This window comes from Pimephales promelas, chromosome 12, assembly GCF_988280905.1.
Source record: "Pimephales promelas chromosome 12, fPimPro1.hap1.1, whole genome shotgun sequence".
Taxonomy (NCBI): Eukaryota; Metazoa; Chordata; class Actinopteri; order Cypriniformes; family Leuciscidae; genus Pimephales; species Pimephales promelas.
In genome coordinates, this window is record NC_142780.1 from 34665999 (window position 1) to 34684495 (window position 18497).

Sequence of the window (18497 nt, forward strand, 5' to 3'; positions counted from 1 at the left end):
GGGAGAAGAGGGCGAAAAAACATAGCCTACATTAACGGCTCAAATCTTGTTTCAAACTATCTTTACAAATATTAAATGGACTATTCATATGTTGTATCGATGAGCTAAATTAGTTTTATTAACAAAATAAATCAAACGAGTAGTCTACTACGAATCGCTAAATAAAATTGAAGATTTTATTTATCTACTACTCATGTTTTGGCTTAAGTTCTTCACATGTTTATCCGATACAATTTGATAGGAGGCGCTGTCTCGAAAAACGAGGGGTCTGAGAATGCGGGACTCTGGGTGCAGGGGGACTGTAAATGAAGGTCTCCGAGTCTGCAGCTTCATACTACTCGTCTATGAGGCAATCGGGGGGGACATGGAGGCACAAAGTCAAGATAGAAGCCCATAAATAGTGATTATTGATTTCTAAAGACTGCTTTCTTGTTGAATCAATGCCACGACAGTTCTGGAGGCGAAAGGGGATCAAACACAGTATTAGTATTGGTGTTCCTTTAATCCTATTTTAAAGAGAAAGCTTTCAGTTAAAACCCCTCAAACGTCTTGGACTAGTTAAAGTCTTGTCTGTGAAACCAGAGGATTGAAGAATAATAATAATAAACTACAAACAAGTTATTCGTATACTTTTATGAATCTTTTTTTTTTTTTTTTTTTTGGAATTGGTGAATTCTTGCTTCAAGTAATGCCTCACATCTCGCTAATCACTTTCGAGGCTAAAAACGTTGAATACTCGCCGCCTTGAAGGGTACAGCAACATGGCCATGATGCATCCAGGCCTGATTTCAGACTCCATCTGCGTTTGGCTCTGCTGGACTGAACACAGACGCCGCGAGCTCTTCAAGGGGAAAGTCTTTGGTGGGACCAGAGACACCCCACATCTGTGGCGCGTCCGCGGCTGCAGATGGTGCAGACGTGGAGCTGATCTGCAGCGGATGATGAAGTGAGCGGGGCAGGTGGAGGGGGGTGCTCGCTCACCTATAAAAGCCGCAGTCCTCGCGGGAGCTGAGTCAGCGTGTGTTCAGCAGAGCCGCATGCGTAATTCCACCAAAGACCCATTTGTTTAGGTGTCTCTGCATCCCTGTGTGGAAATAACTCAAAGAAGCTCCAGTGGGGCGTGGATGGAGAGAAAAAACACATCGGAACGGACGGCTTGCTCTCATTCGAGGCACACTCAGCAAACCAGTGTTGGAAACTGGAGTGAGAATGACTAAAATATTCCTGTTCAATTTGATCTGAAGCGGCAAACGGATGCAGAATTGGGATTCAAATGCATGCAATTCATTCAAAATGCTGTGCTGTTTTTATAGAATTTTAAAGTATGAATTGCCCATTATTATGTTCATACACAGCATATGGGAACAACGTTCACAGCAAAATCTTCAGTGTTGAAATCCTGGTGTTAAAGTCTCTTAGAGTAAAGTGTTAATTTTCTGGTGTTGAATCTCAAGGGATTAACACTAGCTAGTGTAAACCACACTCTGGCTGGTGAAAACATGTGGAGTTAAATCTAAGTAGCACCTGAGAATGCTTTGACAACACCAATAATAGTGTTACTAGTCACATCCGGGACATTTACGTGCTGGGCGGAACGAAACGAGCTGAAACTTGACTCACAGGCGCCATTTTCTTTGACTCGAGTCGCAAGGCATACGAGGAGGAAACACGCATTTATTACGTGTTTTATCGCATTTATAGATTCATTTTATAACATCATATTGTTTTATAACAATATGTATGTTCTGTGGACGAGCAAACCGCTCTCAGAGGGACATTTTCTATGACGCGCGATTCGGGGCAGACCAGGATGGGTTTGCTTTTTAACCGGGAAACAACGAAAGTAAGTGTTTTCTAATTTACATTGGCAATGTATTTTATAGTATATTGATTCATGGCGATATTTAAATGCCCAGCGCGATTAAACGGTCGAAATTCTTTTCAAAGGCGACATCATCTTTGACTAGCCTAAATACGGAGCTGACGAGGAGGAGGCTTAACGTTAACAGAGAAAACACCTACAGTAAGTGTTTTTAACATAATTTACCTCATGAATTTCATGGCATTATATTGTTTTGTAACGATATTTATGTAATGTGCGCGCCTAAACCGTCAGGTCCTGCATCTTTGACTCGTGACGCATTTCAAAAAGCAGTGCAGAATGCAGACACGGAGTTTGCTTTTAACAGTGAAAACACCGAGTAGGTAACTTTAAGTGTTTTTTACTCATTTACTGTGCTACGTGTTTTATAATATGATATTGTTTTATGACAATATGTGTGATGTGCAAATATCATAAAGTATTTATCCTCAAACTATCTTTTACTCTCGTCTGCCAGCTAAACCAACTCCACAAACTGCGGACCAACAATGCACGTGAAATTTTCACTTTATTTCCTTATTTGGAGGACCAATCTTCTTAGAATGGGTAAGCAATTATTTCAAATTAAATATTGATGCAAAATGTATTTATCAGATTAACTTTTGGTTGATACTTGGAGATGCTTTAATGTTTAAATTTATTGATTTTTGCAATTTGTTTTTGCTAGGAGCAATTCTATGATGCACCAAGTGGCTAAGGGTACCAGGCTTGGTGTTTAAAGACTGTACAGACTAGAACCTGGTGATGGAAAGATAACAGATAAGTTAACATATGAGAGAATCATGGGCACAAACAAAAATAATCATGGCTTGGTATTACTAGATTTTCTTTGTTTCATAACACATATTTTGAATTTGTCTAGCCAAATTACTTAATAAAAGTGTGTGTGTGTGTGTGTGTGTGTATATATATAAACTTAAAATAAGATTTCTAATCAATGGTTTTCTTGATTTGACAAGTAGAAATCTCTGCCCATCACCTGCCCCCAACATTACAAAGCCACAAGAAGAGAACACCGATCCTTCCAGAATCCGGCGGCTGACTATTTAGTGAGATTTCTTAAGGTGCGTGTCTTAATTTATTCTTAAAGTGTTAGTTCACCCACAAATGGAAATTCTGTCATTAATTACTCACCCTCATGTCGTTCCAAACATGTGAGCGTTTTTCGATGTTCACAACACAAACGAAGATATTTTTAATGAAATCTGAGAGCTTCGTGCCCCTCCATTGACAATCTACGCAACTACCACTTTCAAGCCCCAGACAAAAGTACATCATTAAAGTACTCCATGCGACTCCAGTGGTTTAACATAAATGTTTATTAAACTATGCAAGTGCTGTGTTTGCAGCAAAAACAAATTTACCAATTTATTAAATATTTATTTCCAACATGCGTTCATGAGAACATTACAACTCGTGCATGTTGTTGATGTGCATGTATGTGCATTGAAGAGGAATATTTTGTAAATAAAGTTGAGTTAAAATTGTGAAATTTATGTTACACCACTAGAGTCACATGGATTACTTTGATTTCCTTTATACCTTTCCGTGGCTTTGGAAGTGGTGGTTGAATAGGCTTTAGATGAATGGACAGAAATCTCTTATATTTCATTAAAAATATCTTCATTAAAGGGACTGTTCACCCAAAAATGTAAATTCTGTCAGTATTTACTCACCTTCATGTTGTTCCAGCCCTGTAAGACTTTCGTTCATCTTCTGAACACAAATTAAGATATTTTTGATTAAATCTGAGCTATCTCACTCCTCCATAGGCTTCTAAGGGATCAAAACTTGCCAGCCCAGAAAGTTATTAAAGATATTGTTAAAATAGTCCAAGTGACTACAGAAGCGCAATCATAAGTTTATCAAGCAACGAGAATACGTTGTGTGCCAAAAACAAACAGAAATTACGACTTTATTTAACTATGCATGCTTCTCTGTGGGCCTTGAGATGGTTCTCGTAGTGTAACAGTGCTTCAGTGTTGTACGTCACACACAGGCTCACTATTGGCCGATGCTGGTTGTGTGTGTGTGTGACGTACAACACAGAAGCGCTGCACTGTTACACTGTTAACTTGCTCAGGCCCACGCAGAAGAAAATGAATAGTTAATTTTAATATTTTTAGTTTGGTTTTTTTTTTTTGCATACAAAAAGTATTTTTGTCACTTGATAAACTTAAGGTTGAGCCACTGTAGTCACTCTGTCTATTTTTACAATGTCTTTAATAACTTTTCTTGGCGCCAAGTTTCAATCCCTTAGAAGGCTATGGAGGAGTGAGATAGCTCAGATTTAATCAAAAATATCTTAATTTGTGTCCTGAAGATGAAGGAAATTCTTACGGGGTTGGAACAACATGAGGGTGAATAATTAGTCAGAATTTTCATTTTTGGGTGAACTAACCCTTTAAGTGTTTCGAAGATGAGAAAAACTCTTACTGGTTTGGAACAACATAAGGGTGAATAATTAATGACAGAATTACATTTTTTTTATTAATTAAATCTTCGATTTACTTGGAAATCAGTAAATTCAAGTCTTAATCAAACAAAAATGTTTTTTTGTTTGAGTCGATGATTGAACTTTTTTTCACCCTAAACTTGCTGTATTTATGAAACACAAATGTGTAAATGATCTGGTTTTGTGTTCTAGGTACCCAGTACTACACGATTTTTCACTAAAGTTGGATCTGCACAGCCTTTTCTGCTCTGTGAAACAACTGCACTGAACTTTACTGTTAGCGACTGGATACAGCTGATCCACTCATATCCTGCTACTGTTTTTCATCTGCTGAATGTTTTTGACTCAAGCACTGCTGTACTGTTGCAAAGTCAAAGGTACTGAATTAACTTCACTGACACAGGACTCACATTCACTGATATGTTCAGGACTTAAGTATTAAACACCATTTGATCACATCATATAATTCTGATGACAGAAATCCATATATTGTGCATTCATCGTTTATTTAAAAAATTAACCTATAATGTAAACGTGCTTGTTCGTTAATAAAAAAAATAGTTTGTTTGAAACAACTGTTTACATTTTGCCTTTATTTTTAACTTTACAGTGAACAGAATTCTACTATGATCCCAGACTTTTTGGATTGTTTTGAAATAAAGTTTTTTAAGAGTAATAAAGAGTGATGTGTTTATTTCAAAGTGAAATTATTCTTTTAAATAATAAGATGGTATTGCATTGGAGAGTTGTCTTATTCAATTGTATGTTTGAAAAATTTTAATTTTAATAAATGTTAAAATAAATTCATAGTAACTTGGTTTTTGGAAAAATATCTTCGGGTTTAAAAGTTTAATTTTTTAAAACTTCATCTGCATTACCATTTTAAAATAAGTATACATTATAAACATTAAATCAACATAAAAAAATACACTGGAGTTGTGTGATTAAACACCATAAAGTGTTAAATGTGTATATTTAAGAGTAATAATTTCCAACACCTTGAGTGATTAAATGAAACACTAACACAGTGTTTAAAAAATAAACACTATCGTCAGTGTTGTTTTAACACTAGCAAAGATGGACCTGTATGTTCACCCGGAAAGTGATAATTTTAACACCCATGGTGACAAATCTCCTGACATTTTTTTGCTAATATAGCCTGTATATTGAATATACAATGGGTGATTGTTCTTAATGAAAGAAATCTTCCACAAAAATATTGAACAGCAGAAGTGTTTAAAATTGATAATAATTAGGATTGTTGAGCACACCCTAAAAAATGTTGTGTTTTAACCCAATTTTGGGTAAAATATGGACTAAACCAAATGTTGGATTAAAAAAATGCAATTAAGAAATTTAACTCAACAGCTGGGTTTGTCCATATTTGACCCAAAATTAAGTTAAAACAACCTAGCATTTTTTTTAGAGTGTATTAAAATGATTTCTGAAGGATCATGTACACTAAAGACTGGAGTAATGATGCTGAAATGTCAGATTTGATCACAGGAATTAATTATATTTTACAATATATTCACATAGAAAACAGTTCTTTTAAAATGTAATAATATTTCACAATTGTTCTGTTTTTACAGCATTTTTGACCAAATAAATACAAATGTATATTTTCTAATTAATATTATTATATTACTAATAATATTATATATGAACACTAATTTATAAATAAAAAAATTAAAAATAATAAGATATTTTGCATTTTATTTTTATTTTTTTACATTTATTTGTATGTTTATTTATATGTAATAAATTCTCTCAAATAAATAACTCAAAACTAATTTTATGGACCGTTGTGGAATAACAATGCTCTGCAAAATCTTAAAAATTGAATTAGGCAACTATTATTTATGATTTGTCACCAAAATGAAATTTCTCAGCTGTGTGACTTGAATTTCATTGAATTGAATAAATAATTCCTCACCCTGCCACTTCAATTCAAATTCAACATCCTATGGGACGTGACCAATTCAACTCACGAATGAAAAGGTACAATTCTTAAATTGTGAATTTCACCCTCCCCTGAAACACACACACACACACACACACCTTTGGCATTAATGCAAATCCTCAAATAGTGGTATGGAGTCATCATGTGTGTCTCAGGGAAGAAGGCCCAGATCACCTCTGAGCGCAGGACTGGACTGGTTAATGAGTGTGTGTGTTTCTGTCATTACGCTGCTGCTTTGAAGATGCGTGCAGATGCTCTAGACCTCGAGTGATCAGATGAGCGTTGCGTAAGCCGCAGTTTATAAATGATCTCGCAGGAAGGAGCGAATACAAAAGCGCAGACAGAAACTGTAATTAGGACAGCTCCCCTGTTGGTATAGAGGTGCATGAGTGCTCCTCCTGTTTCATTTCACACTGCACATCCCATTCACACATACTGTTTTATGTGCACATTTCAATGAAATACAATGTGTCTGCAGATTCCAGATATACAGTTTATATGCACCCTAAACCAAGAGGTCAAAGTTTGACAGGTAAGTTCGCCCCTGCTGGCAGATACTGGAACTGCAGTTAAAATGGTTGTTTGTCGATTGAAACAACAAAAAAAACTATTGCTGAAAATTTACTCACCCCCATGTCATCCAAGATGTCCATGTCTTTCTTTCTTCGGTTGAAAAGAAATTAAGATTTTTTGATGAAAACATTCCAGGATTTTTCTCCATAATGGACTTCAGTGGGGTCCAAACGGTTCAAGGTCCAAATGAGAGTTTCAGTGCAGCTTCAAAGGGCTTTAAACGACACCAGACGATGAATCTGGTACGAAATGACTCGAAAAAAGATTCGTTCATTTTGATGAACGAGTTCGAACAGGAGAGTCATGAACGCGCATCACAGAACAGAGCAAGGCAAGCATTTGTGCTTATAAAACTTAAACTTTTTTATTTATTTTTTAAATGAGCGCTCGTTTCGCTAGATAAGACCCTTTTTCATCGTCTGGTGTCGTTTAAAGCCCTTTAAACTGCACTGAAACTTTCATTTGGACCCCATTGAAGTCCATTATGTGGAGAAAATCCTGGAATGTTTTCATCAAAAACCCTAATTTCTTTTCAACTGAAGAAAGAAAGACATGGACATCTTGGATGACATGGGGGTGAGTATAAATTATCAGCAAATTATTTTTTTTTAAGTGAACTACCCCTTTAAATAGCTGGGTATTTTATAAATCACAAATATTTGATGATATTAAATTAAAAGTTTTAGTGCTCTTTAAAGTATGAAATGGTAAAGTATGGAATTATTTTTAGTACGAAATTTAAAATATTTTTATAAATGAATATATTTAGAATTATTTAATTATGTATAGAATGTAATATTATATAAAAAGACAAGTAAAGGGTGGATGGATGGATATATTTGTGTTGTTCTTTAAAATGCTGGGATGTGGCAGTTCTGGGGACAGTGATCCTTTGTTATAAAAGAAATGCACATTGTTCACAAACTACAATAAGGCTCTCATGAAGCTGCAGCGTTATATAGTCAGGGAACAAACACAAAATGTAACATCAAAGTAATTCAAAGTTTAAAGCAACGAATCATTCAAAATTATAGACTTTTTCCTTAAAAATCCTCCCGGGGACAGAAAGGTTCCCGTAATCGAAGAATCGAGCATCTTCTGCTTGACTTCTGATTATAAATTCAATGGAATTTGTCCCGAATTCAATCTCTCCTGTCCCTCAGGAGCACGTCTACAATCACTAGTCCTGTTTTTCCATCTTCTGCACATTCAGAACAGCATCTAGCTCGAGACAAATGAATAGACAGTTTTATTTGCTCTCTTGTACTGGAATGAGAGAGGCCATGCTCCGATAGACAGCTGGACGAGAGAGGGGAGGAGGAGAAATACGAGCTGTTGATTTAGATTTTTTGCTTCTCTTTGAGTTATTTATGCCGGAGCTGATGCCCAGGTTTGCCAGAGGAAGTGATGTAGTCAGCAAGAACAAAGAAACACCGTGACTCACTAATATTAAGTCACTTTAAATTCTCCTGCATCAGTGTGAGCATATGGCGCGTCCCCTGAAAAAAAACTCGACTCACCCCTGTCGTTGTAACTCTCTAGGATTTTCATTCTTCCAGAATGTCCCAGTCGCTCTTTTCCATGTAATGCAAGCAGTCAGTGATCACAGACTGTTAAAAAGCACATTTTGTGTTGATCCCAGTAGGTTATGACACACCTGTCCTCCACCATGGCAGATGTTTGATTGGCACATGTGAAGTAACCTGCTTCCATATTTCCTTGGAATTTCTGAGCCAATCACGTGATCTGTAAATCCCATGTGACCATTCTGATGTTAGAACTCCTTACCGTTCAAAAGGAGAGAGTTTGTGACCAATTATATAACATAACTGCATGAATATTTCCATTTTTTTTTTTTGCCTTGATCTCCAGTGTAAGTTCCAGCTGAATAATGCATGAGAAACACTTTAAGTGAATGCACTGAAGAAGAATTACATTTTGAAATATGCCAACTACATAAAATGACCTAGAAGAAAAATTCATAATAGTGTTTGCAACAAAACACTCCAGATAATTGGGAATGTTTTTAGTTCCATTTCCATACGAAGTAAATGAACGATATGTTTAATATCTCCAAACGTTTTCCATTGTTGCGCTGCTCAGAAATAAATACATACGAAGCGTTGGTTTTGCAGGTGTTCAATTGTCGACAAAGACGTTTGACGAATAAACGATGCTGTTTAAGGCCAGCACTTATTCTGCAGGTGAGGATCATTTGCAGTGTTTTACACTCCTGGCTCTGCACGTTTGCTAAACTGTGTGTATTGACTGTCATAAGCTTTGACTGACTGGTGCATAATATAAAGTGAAAGCATGACATCATAAACTCGGAATTGTAGATTCTGTTCCATTACAACTTTCGACTTTCTGAGATTAAAGAAATACTATACAGAGCCCGTTCTCATCCCAAAACGTCATATAGTGACGCTTTTGACAATGTGTAAACATCCGACGCACATGGCACCCTTTAGCTTCAATATGAGACGCAGATATATATGGGCAGAAGGCGCCTCCTAGTGGTCTAACCCTAAACCTACCCACAACCGAAGTGTGTTATATTGACGCTAAAGGGTGCCATGTGCGTTGGATATATATATGTATTGGATCTCAGATGTTAAATGTATCCAAAGTTCGTTGGAGTTGTAGAAACCTGATGGTGTGTCTGATTAAAACACATGGAAAAAATACCAGTCCTTTGCTCTCTTTTATTTTCAGTTCAGGATGATAAAGTCTTAATTCACATGGAGCTGACACACATGATGCCAATGAACAGATGTTAATGGAGGGACAGGATAAACAGGACGTACAAGATGGTCTTTAGTCACTACAAACAATACAATAAAGGAAATTAAACTCATATAATTCATCAGTAACATATCAACAACATATATTTTAAACAATTGGCAAAACAAACTTACTCAACGCATCCTAAGGAAAGGACATGGTTGGGTGTCCATTCCAACCACCACACCTCACCAATACAAAAGGAAAAAAGGGAGGAAGTGAGGTCTACTTATAGACCTTGCCCAGGGGTTGTATGGGTAATGTAGTGAAACTGACAAAAGGATTGTGGGATATGAAGTGCAAATATGTCAGGAGAAAGAAAAAAAATAAATAAAAAGTATAATTAAAGGATCAAATTCACAACAATATGCATTGTCAAAAGCGTCACTATGTGACGCCCTAGGATGTTAAAAATACTACATGGTTCACTCGAAGAGGGTCTAGTGTAATATCATAGGTAATAAAAACCCTTTATAGGCTACTGCCCTCGATTTATGGCATATGTTAAATTATTCATGAGAGACCAGCCTTTATATATTAATCTATGCGCTGCTGTGTGTTTATGTGAAATGCACTAACCGCTATCATCATCGTCTCTAAGGTCTGTGTAAAGAAATCTCTGAGAATATATGATGCTGAATACATCCTGATACAGTGTGTGCTGTACGAGGAGCAATAGAAAGACTAATCACACAGTCGATAACACTAGTTTGCTCTGGATCCCGGCAGAAGTTCCAGTTGTTGGAGGCAAGACAAGACTTTACATACCAATGAAACCACTGGAGAGCTAAACCCTGGGGTTAAAGGGACAGTTCACCTCTGAATAAAAGTTTTTTTGTTTGTTTTGGGGGAACACAATGATTCACACAGCTTTGCATACAATGAGAGGTTATAGTTCGGTTAAATTCAATTCACATTTATTTGTGTAGCGCACAATGCATATAGTTTCAAGAATATCTAAGAAAAGAACTAGAAAGTCCATGGTTCTTTATTACAATTTAGTGTAATCTTTTATCAGAGGTGACTGTCAATGACTGACGTCATGTATTCATTTAGGAAAACAAAAGGCCACGGTTGCTTGGGTGCTGTAACTGGTTGCTATGGTGTGACTATGAAGATTTTAGGCCATTACTTATTGGCTGCTTGATCAAATAAATCCTGAGAGGTCTGCCTGACAGCAGGGCCAATGGTCTATGGGATTTTTTCGGCTGATTTATCGCCCACCAGACGAACATCAAAAACAATAAGCTCATGCATACACATTGTGATCATGATGAATACATTCAAGTTTATTACATTAAAAAAATATTAGTGATCATGTCTGCCAAACTCCAAAAAGCTTGAAAATTATTTTTTACTGAACTTATATATTTAATGTTACAGTTGTCCATAATAAATTTATATTGTATTTTATTCTGAGACGTCTGAAGGAACACTATAGTTCAAAAGCATGATCCTTCTGCTCATCAAGGCTGAATTTATTTGATCAAAAATATAGTAAAAATAGTGAAATATTATTACAATTTAAAAGAACGGCTTTCTACGTGAATATATTTTAAAATATAATTTATTTCTGCGATCAAATCGGAATTTTCAGCATCATTACTCCAGTCTTCAGTTCCGCATGATCCTTCAGAAATCACTCTAATATGATCAGAAACATTTATGATTATTATCAATGCTGAAAACAGTTTCATAGTACATCTGAATACGCAGGCTCACAACACAAGAGAACATATATGTTGTTTTCATCACTGTGCATGTGAGTTTTCATGTGAAATTCAGTCTTATATTCTTCAATGAAAAGCTTGCACATTTTTAAAACATTCTGAATAATGTTCCTACGACAAAATCATAACAACAATAAAATAAATCTCTCCAAATCCAACAGTGCCTCAACAGTTGGACGGAGAGAGAGAGAGAGAGAGAGAGAGAGAGAGAGAGAGAGAGAGAGAGAGAGAGAGAGAGAGAGAGAGAGAGAGAGAGAGAGAGAGAGAGAGAGAGACTAATTAAAACGAACGAGTCCAGGTGCTGCCTGCGATCCACACAACGAAGAGTCAGGCGTGTGTTTGCGTTGGTGGTTTGCCTTGATTAAAGTCTTCATCCATTCTGCTTAGGGATCTCAAGAATATTGAACAACACTGTTGAGTTCAGTATAAATTATATAAAATGCATGATGAAAAAGCTATTGAGTGTTGAGAGGCCACTTAAGAAACATAACAGCATTTTACGAACCAGCAGAGAGAAGCCCATGGAAGGAGTGTTAATCGCATACATGCCTACTATATATAGAGTATAAGTTAGGCAAAAAAAACAGTATGTGACAAGAAAACTAAGTCTGAATTCACAAGAGAGTAGCAAAAATACCAGGATGACCTACTTTGGGTGGGTGTGATGGCCAAAATTTTCTTATTTATGTCAACCAAGGTTTGCTTTAACCTGATGTAAAATCAATGGACGTCTATGCAATGTCCTCACTAATATAGCCTGTGAAACTAATGTGTGTGTGTTGTGTATTTTCAATACTCACTACAGTATCTTGTTGTTTGCTTAAAGAAGCAAGCTAATGCCAAACTCAATCAATAGTGAGCAGAATCTGTAGAATTGATATTTGTATGATGCAGGAGTTGCAGTCTCTGAGGTGCATTAATACGCCTTATTCACGGCAGCGCCATCTTTGATTTTTAATGAGAATAAAAGCGAGGCTGTGAGGGATAGACTTGCATCTCTTCAATGGGCTGTACTGTTATTTAATGTGTTTTTCGGATTGTTCAGCTCATGAAACACTGGAAAAATATCTTTTCAAGAAATGTCAGTTGACAAAAAACTCCCGACAATGTAAGCTGTGGAAAATTGTAAGTAATCTAGCCGCTTTATTAATCCTTTTACAGCGGATGCCTATTGGAAACACAGTAAGTCTATCCCTCACAGCCTCACTTTCATACCTGACATGGCGCTGCTCTGTCTGAATAAGGCCTATACAACAATGATAGATCTCTGTGTGTGTGTGTGTGTGTGTGTGTTTCAGTGTTTAGCGCCCCCTAGAGTTTCACCACTGACAGCCCGAAGCAACAAAACAAATCAATGTTTAAAAATCATTTTATTAAAAATGTTTTCACATTATACTAAACAATCATTGGTGTAACATGTCTATGTACACAGGCCTAAAATATATATATATATACATGTATAAAATATATAAAATCATAACAGCATTCAAAAACAGCAGGTGAGTCCTCCTCTTGTCTGTTTGTTGTCAGTAGCGTCACAGAGCAGTGTGTGTGTGTGGAGACAGCCTGCATTTATACCCGTATTAAACAACATGTGCGACAGGGGGAATCATTTCAGGAGGGATTTTGAAGACAAAAATAAGTTAATATTTCAAAGAAACTCTTTTCCCAAGCGCACGGGACTCCGTCAAACGATCAGAATTTACAGCAATATCCACAGCCTTTGTTGCGACAGCAGTTACAGCAGTATCGGCACAGGGACAGGTGACTCTGGCGTTTAGTCCTGAACAAGGCCTATGGGGGGAAAATAAATATATTTATTTAGGGCACAACTAAAAACATGCAATATGTAGAAATAAAAACAGTTTAAGCAATATAACAACAAAAAAACTAAAAAATAAAATTGAACTAATAAAGTCAATTAATTATTAATCATAGTAAGTCTTTATTTTTATTTTTTTTATTTTTTTTGAGGAATATGTGTGTGTGTGTGTGGACCTAACTAAAAGCAAGCAATGTAATAAAATAAGAACGTTTGTGTGTTTGTTTGTTTTTTGGAATGACCAACACATTACATTATACACACACACACACATTGCATTATATATCAGCGTACACACCAGTGGGTTTGTGTGTTCCTGCGCAGCTTCGGTCCAGAGCTGGTTCTCCTGTGGTGTTTCTCTCTCCACGTGAGGCTCATCCTGCACCTGCTGATCAGACACAAGTGAAGACTTTAAAACAGGCATCTTATATAATGTTCATCAAATCGCATTTGATACTATATGAATCAAAGTTACATGATTTTATTTCAAATGTTCCAAGAGATATGTCATGCAAAACTGGTAACACTTTTAATAAAGCATGCATAAACTGCATAATGCATTGAACACTCGAATTTTAATGTGGTGCAAAAGTTAATTTATTTCATTAATTTAGCTTAAAAGGTGAAACTAATATATTATATAGACTCTAGATTATAGATTATATAGATATATTATATTACATGCAAAGTGAGATATTTCAAGCCTTTATTTGTTATAATAGTTTACAAATATGAAAACCTTTTCACAATATTCTAATTTTGATTTTGGGGTTTTCATAAGTTCTAAGAATCACAATTATAACAAATAAAGGCTTGACATATCTCACTTTGCATGTAATGAGTCTATTTATAATATATTAGTTTCACCTTTTAAGTCGAATTACTAACATAAATGAACTTTTGCACGATATTCTAATTGTTCGAGTAATTAGAATTGATTGAATTTAAGTTAATTGAATTTAAAAAATTTATTCGAATTTAATTGACCTGTGGTGACGCGTGGACTCACCTGTGGGAAGGGAACGGCCCCGGTCTGGAGGACACACACACATGCGATGACGACTGCAACAGCGAGAGCCACGAGTGCACACTTCATCTTCTCTTCAGGACTGGAGGAGGGTTTCTGTTCTGTTGGGTTTATTCTCTGGTGTGGTGATGACAGGCACCGCTCTGCTATTTATTGAGCGTCGGTCTAAACCTTTGACCTGCTCGACTCTCTCCGTCAGCTCTTGCCCAACTCTGGAAACTCTGATCAGCACTGCTGAGAAATCACAGAAAATCTTAAATATACTGGACATATTTACATAACATATCTATTTTTACTAGTAAAGTACACATTTTCCAAACTCTTAGTACTAATATCACAACAGATCATCACTTTTTTTTTTTTTTTTACATTTCAGCATAATTTCAATTTTCACCTTTTCACAACACAAATTTCATCTTAAAACTCTTCCTGTTCAGTTTAATACATTTGTCTGTTGTTATTTAATCCAGTTGATCTTAATGGTTAATAAATAAATCATTTGGTTACACACTCTAAAACGTGCTGGGTTGTTTTAACCCATCTTTGGGTCAAATATGGACAAACTCAGCCATTGTGTGTATGTGTGTTTGGCATTTATCTATACAGATAAATTTGAACTGAAAATCTTTAATACTCCAATAATGGTTGAGAAAAAAATGCTATTAATCAAATACAAAAAAATATATACTTTCCAGATAGGCTTTAATAATTGCATTTGTTAGTTCAACCTTTCTTCTCTCTCTCTCTCATATATATATATTTATATATGATTAAAACTGGCTTTTAATGTTATTTATAATTTTTAAATATTTATTTGGATGTAGCAATAAACTGCTTCGCATATATTTAATTTCATAGTGTTATATTTAAGCTATTATGTATTATAAATATTTTTTCCTGTCTATTTAGGCTATTATTTCGTTGACGACTTTCTCAAACTTTCTTTCTTAAATGTAAATAGTAATTCTTTTAAAAAATTATATGTAGGCTATTATATTATATTCCAACAATACACTACAAATATTCTGCTGGAAAATCTAAAAACTTCTATATGTCCTGCTTTACGTTGGTAAGTTTGATTAATTCACGTGAATCCGTCCATAATTTTTAATTTTCACCTTTTCACAACACAAATTTCATCTTAAAACTCTTCCTGTTCAGTTTAATACATTTGTCTGTTGTTATTTAATCCAGTTGATCTTAATGGTTAATAAATAAATCATTTGGTTACACACTCTAAAACGTGCTGGGTTGTTTTAACCCATCTTTGGGTCAAATATGGACAAACTCAGCCATTGGGTTAAATGTTTAAATTACATTTTAACCCAACAATTGGGTTTGTCCATATTTGACCCAAATTTGGGTTAAAAGAACCCAGCATTTTTTTAGAGTGCACCTATAGATATTGATTCTATAGACAATTTCTATAGAACTTCTTTTTGTTTCTGATATGGATTTGGAAATTGAAATTAATTCTTTTTACACAAGTGATTTATCCTAATGATAACCACCATATTCAAAGTTTGTGCAAAATGTGTGTGTATGTGTGTTTGGCGTGAGAGAGAGATTTGCTATTTGTGAACATAGAGTCAGTCATAACATCAGATTGATCAGAGGGAGACAGATGGCATCAAATCCTCATTACAGTTTCATAACTTCACACCTTTTAATACACACTAGATATATAACGTTATGGATTAAGTTGATGTAATAGTATATGTTCTAATGTGGCGACGGTAGCCGGTCATTATTTCAGCACATGTGTCTTGCATAGTTTGCTGTTGAATGAACTGATTGTTAAAAGATCATATTGTTTTGTTTCAGTGATTAAAGCAAATGTTCTCATTATATATTACAATAATCTTGAGTTTGAAACAATGATTATGTGGACGGAGATGTGTATAACTGTCATGAAAGCATGTGATCGGGTTTTGAAAGAGTGACTTGCGTTACATGAGTTTGGAAAACACACACCTTACTGTAAGCATAAACTGTGTGAAACACTCTATCTTTGATAAATTCAGTTTTTCTTTCTTTGTAACTTTGTAAATCCTTTCTTTGACAATCAATGATCATTTCAATTATTGCTCTTCTCTTCTCATCAGAAGAATTTAAATGTGGACCAAATCATGTCTTGCCATTTATGATTTTAGTAATGACAAAATTTCCATTAAATAAAGGACAAGTCTAGGCCACATTTTGAGGAATAATAATTGTTTTTATGTAATGGACTTTGTGGATGATAAATTGTTTTTCTGTTTCTATGTATGCACAGTATGAAAGATTCCAGTATGCATGAAATACCTGATAATATTGTGCAGTAGATCACGGGCTCTGTTGATGAGAAATCTAAAAGACAGAAAAAAAAGGTGTATTTCAAAATTAACAAATTCTCCTTCCTTGCAATGTACATGTATTTACAGTATATATAAATATATATAGTTTGCATGTGTGCTGTTTTGTGGGACTTACATGCTGGCTGCTTATGGCACCATTTTTGTAAAGATAATGTTTATTATGAAGAACTCTATACAGATAAATTTGAACTGAAAATCTTTAATACTCCAATAATGGTTGAGAAAAAAATGCTATTAATCAAATACAAAAAAAAAATATTTTCTAGATAGGCTTTAATAATTGCATTTGTTAGTTCAACCTTTCTTCTCTCTCTCTCTCATATATATATATATATATATATATATATGATTAAAACTGGCTTTTAATGTTATTTATAATTTTAAAATATTTATTTGGATGTAGCAATAAACTGCTTCGCATATATTTAATTTCATAGTGTTATATTTAAGCTATTATGTATTATAAATATTTTTTTCCTGTCTATTCAGGCTATTGTATTTAGTTGACGACTTTCAAACTTTCTTTCTTAAATGTAAATAGTAATTCTTTAAAAAAAAGTATATGTATTATATTATATTCCAACAATACACTACAAATATTCTGCTGGAAAATCTAAAAACTTCTATATGTCCTGCTTTACGTTGGTAAGTTTGATTAATTCACGTGAATCCGTCCATGAAAGTGATTTCAAAACTTAAAGGGTTTGCGTCATGAAAAGGTGTGTGTGGTCACCTATGGCTGTGACTGCTGTATTACTGGATGAGTGTTCTTTCTCAAGAGGACAGGGACACGTTTGGTGTTTGTTGAGAAGCGACGCCAGTGTTATCAGCGGGATCTTCTGCTCAAACACACACCGGCTCCAGTGCGACCGGCGCCACGGCCCGTCTCTGTCCCGGGACAATGACCCTGTGCTCATCCTCACTGCGCCTCTGTCAGGAACTCACGCACGCTTTCCCAAAAACAGGATTTATGACCAAAACACGACGATCAATATCTTGCCTTCACACAAAAAATAATAATTTCAGAAGCCAAAAAGCCTGTTGTAAGGAAACACACACTCAACATGACGTTAGACAGCAGAGAAAACCGCCAGAGTGACGAGCGTCACCGGTTGGGTTTGCTGGTGTTTACTTCCGGTGGCGATGCACGGCTGGCGACGTTTGCTGGCATTTCTTAAGTGTTGAGAGGACTGGACACTTGATTTTTATTTGTCAAGATCAGTTCATTTCTAAAGCCATGTAGTCCAAAACAAATTTCCTTTCGAGGATAATAAAGTATACTACTACTACTACTACTACTACAGTTTTGTCTGGTCTTCTAGATACAATTGTTTGGTTGGTTTAAAGGGATAGTTCACCCGAAAATGTAAACTCTGACCGTAATTACTCACCCTCATGTTGTTCAACGCAGTAAGACTTTTGTTCATCTTCAGAACACAAATTAAGAAATTTTTGATTAAATCTGAGAGCTGGATCACTCCTCCATAAGCTTCTTAAGGGATTGAAACTTGCCGGCCCAGAAAAGTTATTAAAGACATCGTGAAAAAAAGTCAGAGTGACTACGGTGGCTCAATCTTAAGTTTATCAAGCGACGAGAACACTTTTGTGCGCAAATTTTTTTTAATAAAAAATAACGACTTTATTCAACTTTATTAATTTCCTTCTTCTCACAGAACAGAACAATGGAATAGAACAGAACATTAGAATAGGTAGAATAGAACAAAAGAATAAAACAGAATAGAATAGAACCATAGAATAGAATAGAACAATAGAATAGAAAAGAACAGAACAATAGAATAGAACAGAACATTAGAATAGATAGAAAAGAACAACAGAATAAAACAGAATAGATCAGAGCAATAGAATAGAATCATAGAATAGAATAGAAAAGAACAGAACAATGG

General features: G+C 35.3%; 2 protein-coding genes and 2 long non-coding RNA genes across 7 annotated transcripts; 1 reads left to right on the top strand and 3 right to left on the bottom strand.

Moving 5' to 3' along the window:
• The first annotated feature begins 1570 nt into the window (after positions 1 to 1570).
• LOC120477960 (uncharacterized) lies at positions 1571 to 5017 on the top strand. Of its 2 annotated transcripts, none has more exons than XR_016145825.1 (6): positions 1571 to 1843; positions 1948 to 2023; positions 2117 to 2205; positions 2340 to 2428; positions 2550 to 2946; positions 4530 to 5017. It is a non-coding gene; the product is annotated as an uncharacterized LOC120477960 (long non-coding RNA). The 2 variants fall into 2 exon arrangements; XR_016145824.1 differs by having other exon boundaries at positions 1578 to 1843; positions 2117 to 2201.
• Positions 5018 to 9564: 4547 nt separating this feature from the next.
• Positions 9565 to 10016, bottom strand: LOC120491172 (uncharacterized). Its single transcript, XR_005625205.2, has 2 exons — positions 9792 to 10016; positions 9565 to 9697 (listed from the first exon to the last, which is right to left on the bottom strand). It is a non-coding gene; the product is annotated as an uncharacterized LOC120491172 (long non-coding RNA).
• A 2722-nt stretch (positions 10017 to 12738) lies between these two features.
• Positions 12739 to 14349, bottom strand: hamp (hepcidin antimicrobial peptide). Of its 2 annotated transcripts, none has more exons than XM_039688816.2 (3): positions 14219 to 14349; positions 13508 to 13597; positions 12739 to 13181 (listed from the first exon to the last, which is right to left on the bottom strand). In XM_039688816.2, exons 1-3 carry the CDS (start codon positions 14303 to 14305, stop codon positions 13083 to 13085), a joined length of 276 nt encoding a protein of 91 aa, XP_039544750.2. In that variant the 5' UTR covers positions 14306 to 14349; the 3' UTR covers positions 12739 to 13082. The 2 variants fall into 2 exon arrangements, with proteins under 2 accessions (XP_039544750.2, XP_039544751.2); XM_039688817.2 differs by having other exon boundaries at positions 13508 to 13594; positions 14219 to 14345.
• LOC148977072 (uncharacterized) lies at positions 14261 to 17719 on the bottom strand. 2 transcript variants are annotated; one of them, XM_089118080.1, is made up of 3 exons: positions 17327 to 17719; positions 16541 to 16585; positions 14261 to 14467 (listed from the first exon to the last, which is right to left on the bottom strand). In XM_089118080.1, the coding sequence occupies exons 1-3, from the start codon at positions 17508 to 17510 to the stop codon at positions 14313 to 14315; spliced, it is 384 nt and encodes a 127-aa protein (XP_088974206.1). In that variant the 5' UTR covers positions 17511 to 17719; the 3' UTR covers positions 14261 to 14312. The 2 variants fall into 2 exon arrangements, with proteins under 2 accessions (XP_088974206.1, XP_088974205.1); XM_089118079.1 differs by having other exon boundaries at positions 14261 to 14470.
• Between the last annotated feature and the right edge of the window lie 778 nt (positions 17720 to 18497).

Bases quoted from the DNA above. Each gene is read 5' to 3' on its own strand.
- hamp (XM_039688816.2), bottom strand. From the start codon at position 14,305: ATGAAGTGTGCACTCGTGGCTCTCGCTGTTGCAGTCGTCATCGCATGT. The intron at 13,598-14,218 runs GTGAGTCCACGC...GTGTCTGATCAG, and splicing joins GGGCCGTTCCCTTCCCACAG to CAGGTGCAGGATGAGCCTCA. The intron at 13,182-13,507 runs GTGTGTACGCTG...TTCCCCCCATAG, and splicing joins AGGAACACACAAACCCACTG to GCCTTGTTCAGGACTAAACG.
- LOC148977072 (XM_089118079.1), bottom strand. From the start codon at position 17,510: ATGAGCACAGGGTCATTGTCCCGGGACAGAGACGGGCCGTGGCGCCGG. The intron at 16,586-17,326 runs GTGACCACACAC...TCTGTCTTTTAG, and splicing joins TACAGCAGTCACAGCCATAG to ATTTCTCATCAACAGAGCCC. The intron at 14,471-16,540 runs GTATTTCATGCA...GTGATTTCTCAG, and splicing joins CTACTGCACAATATTATCAG to CAGTGCTGATCAGAGTTTCC.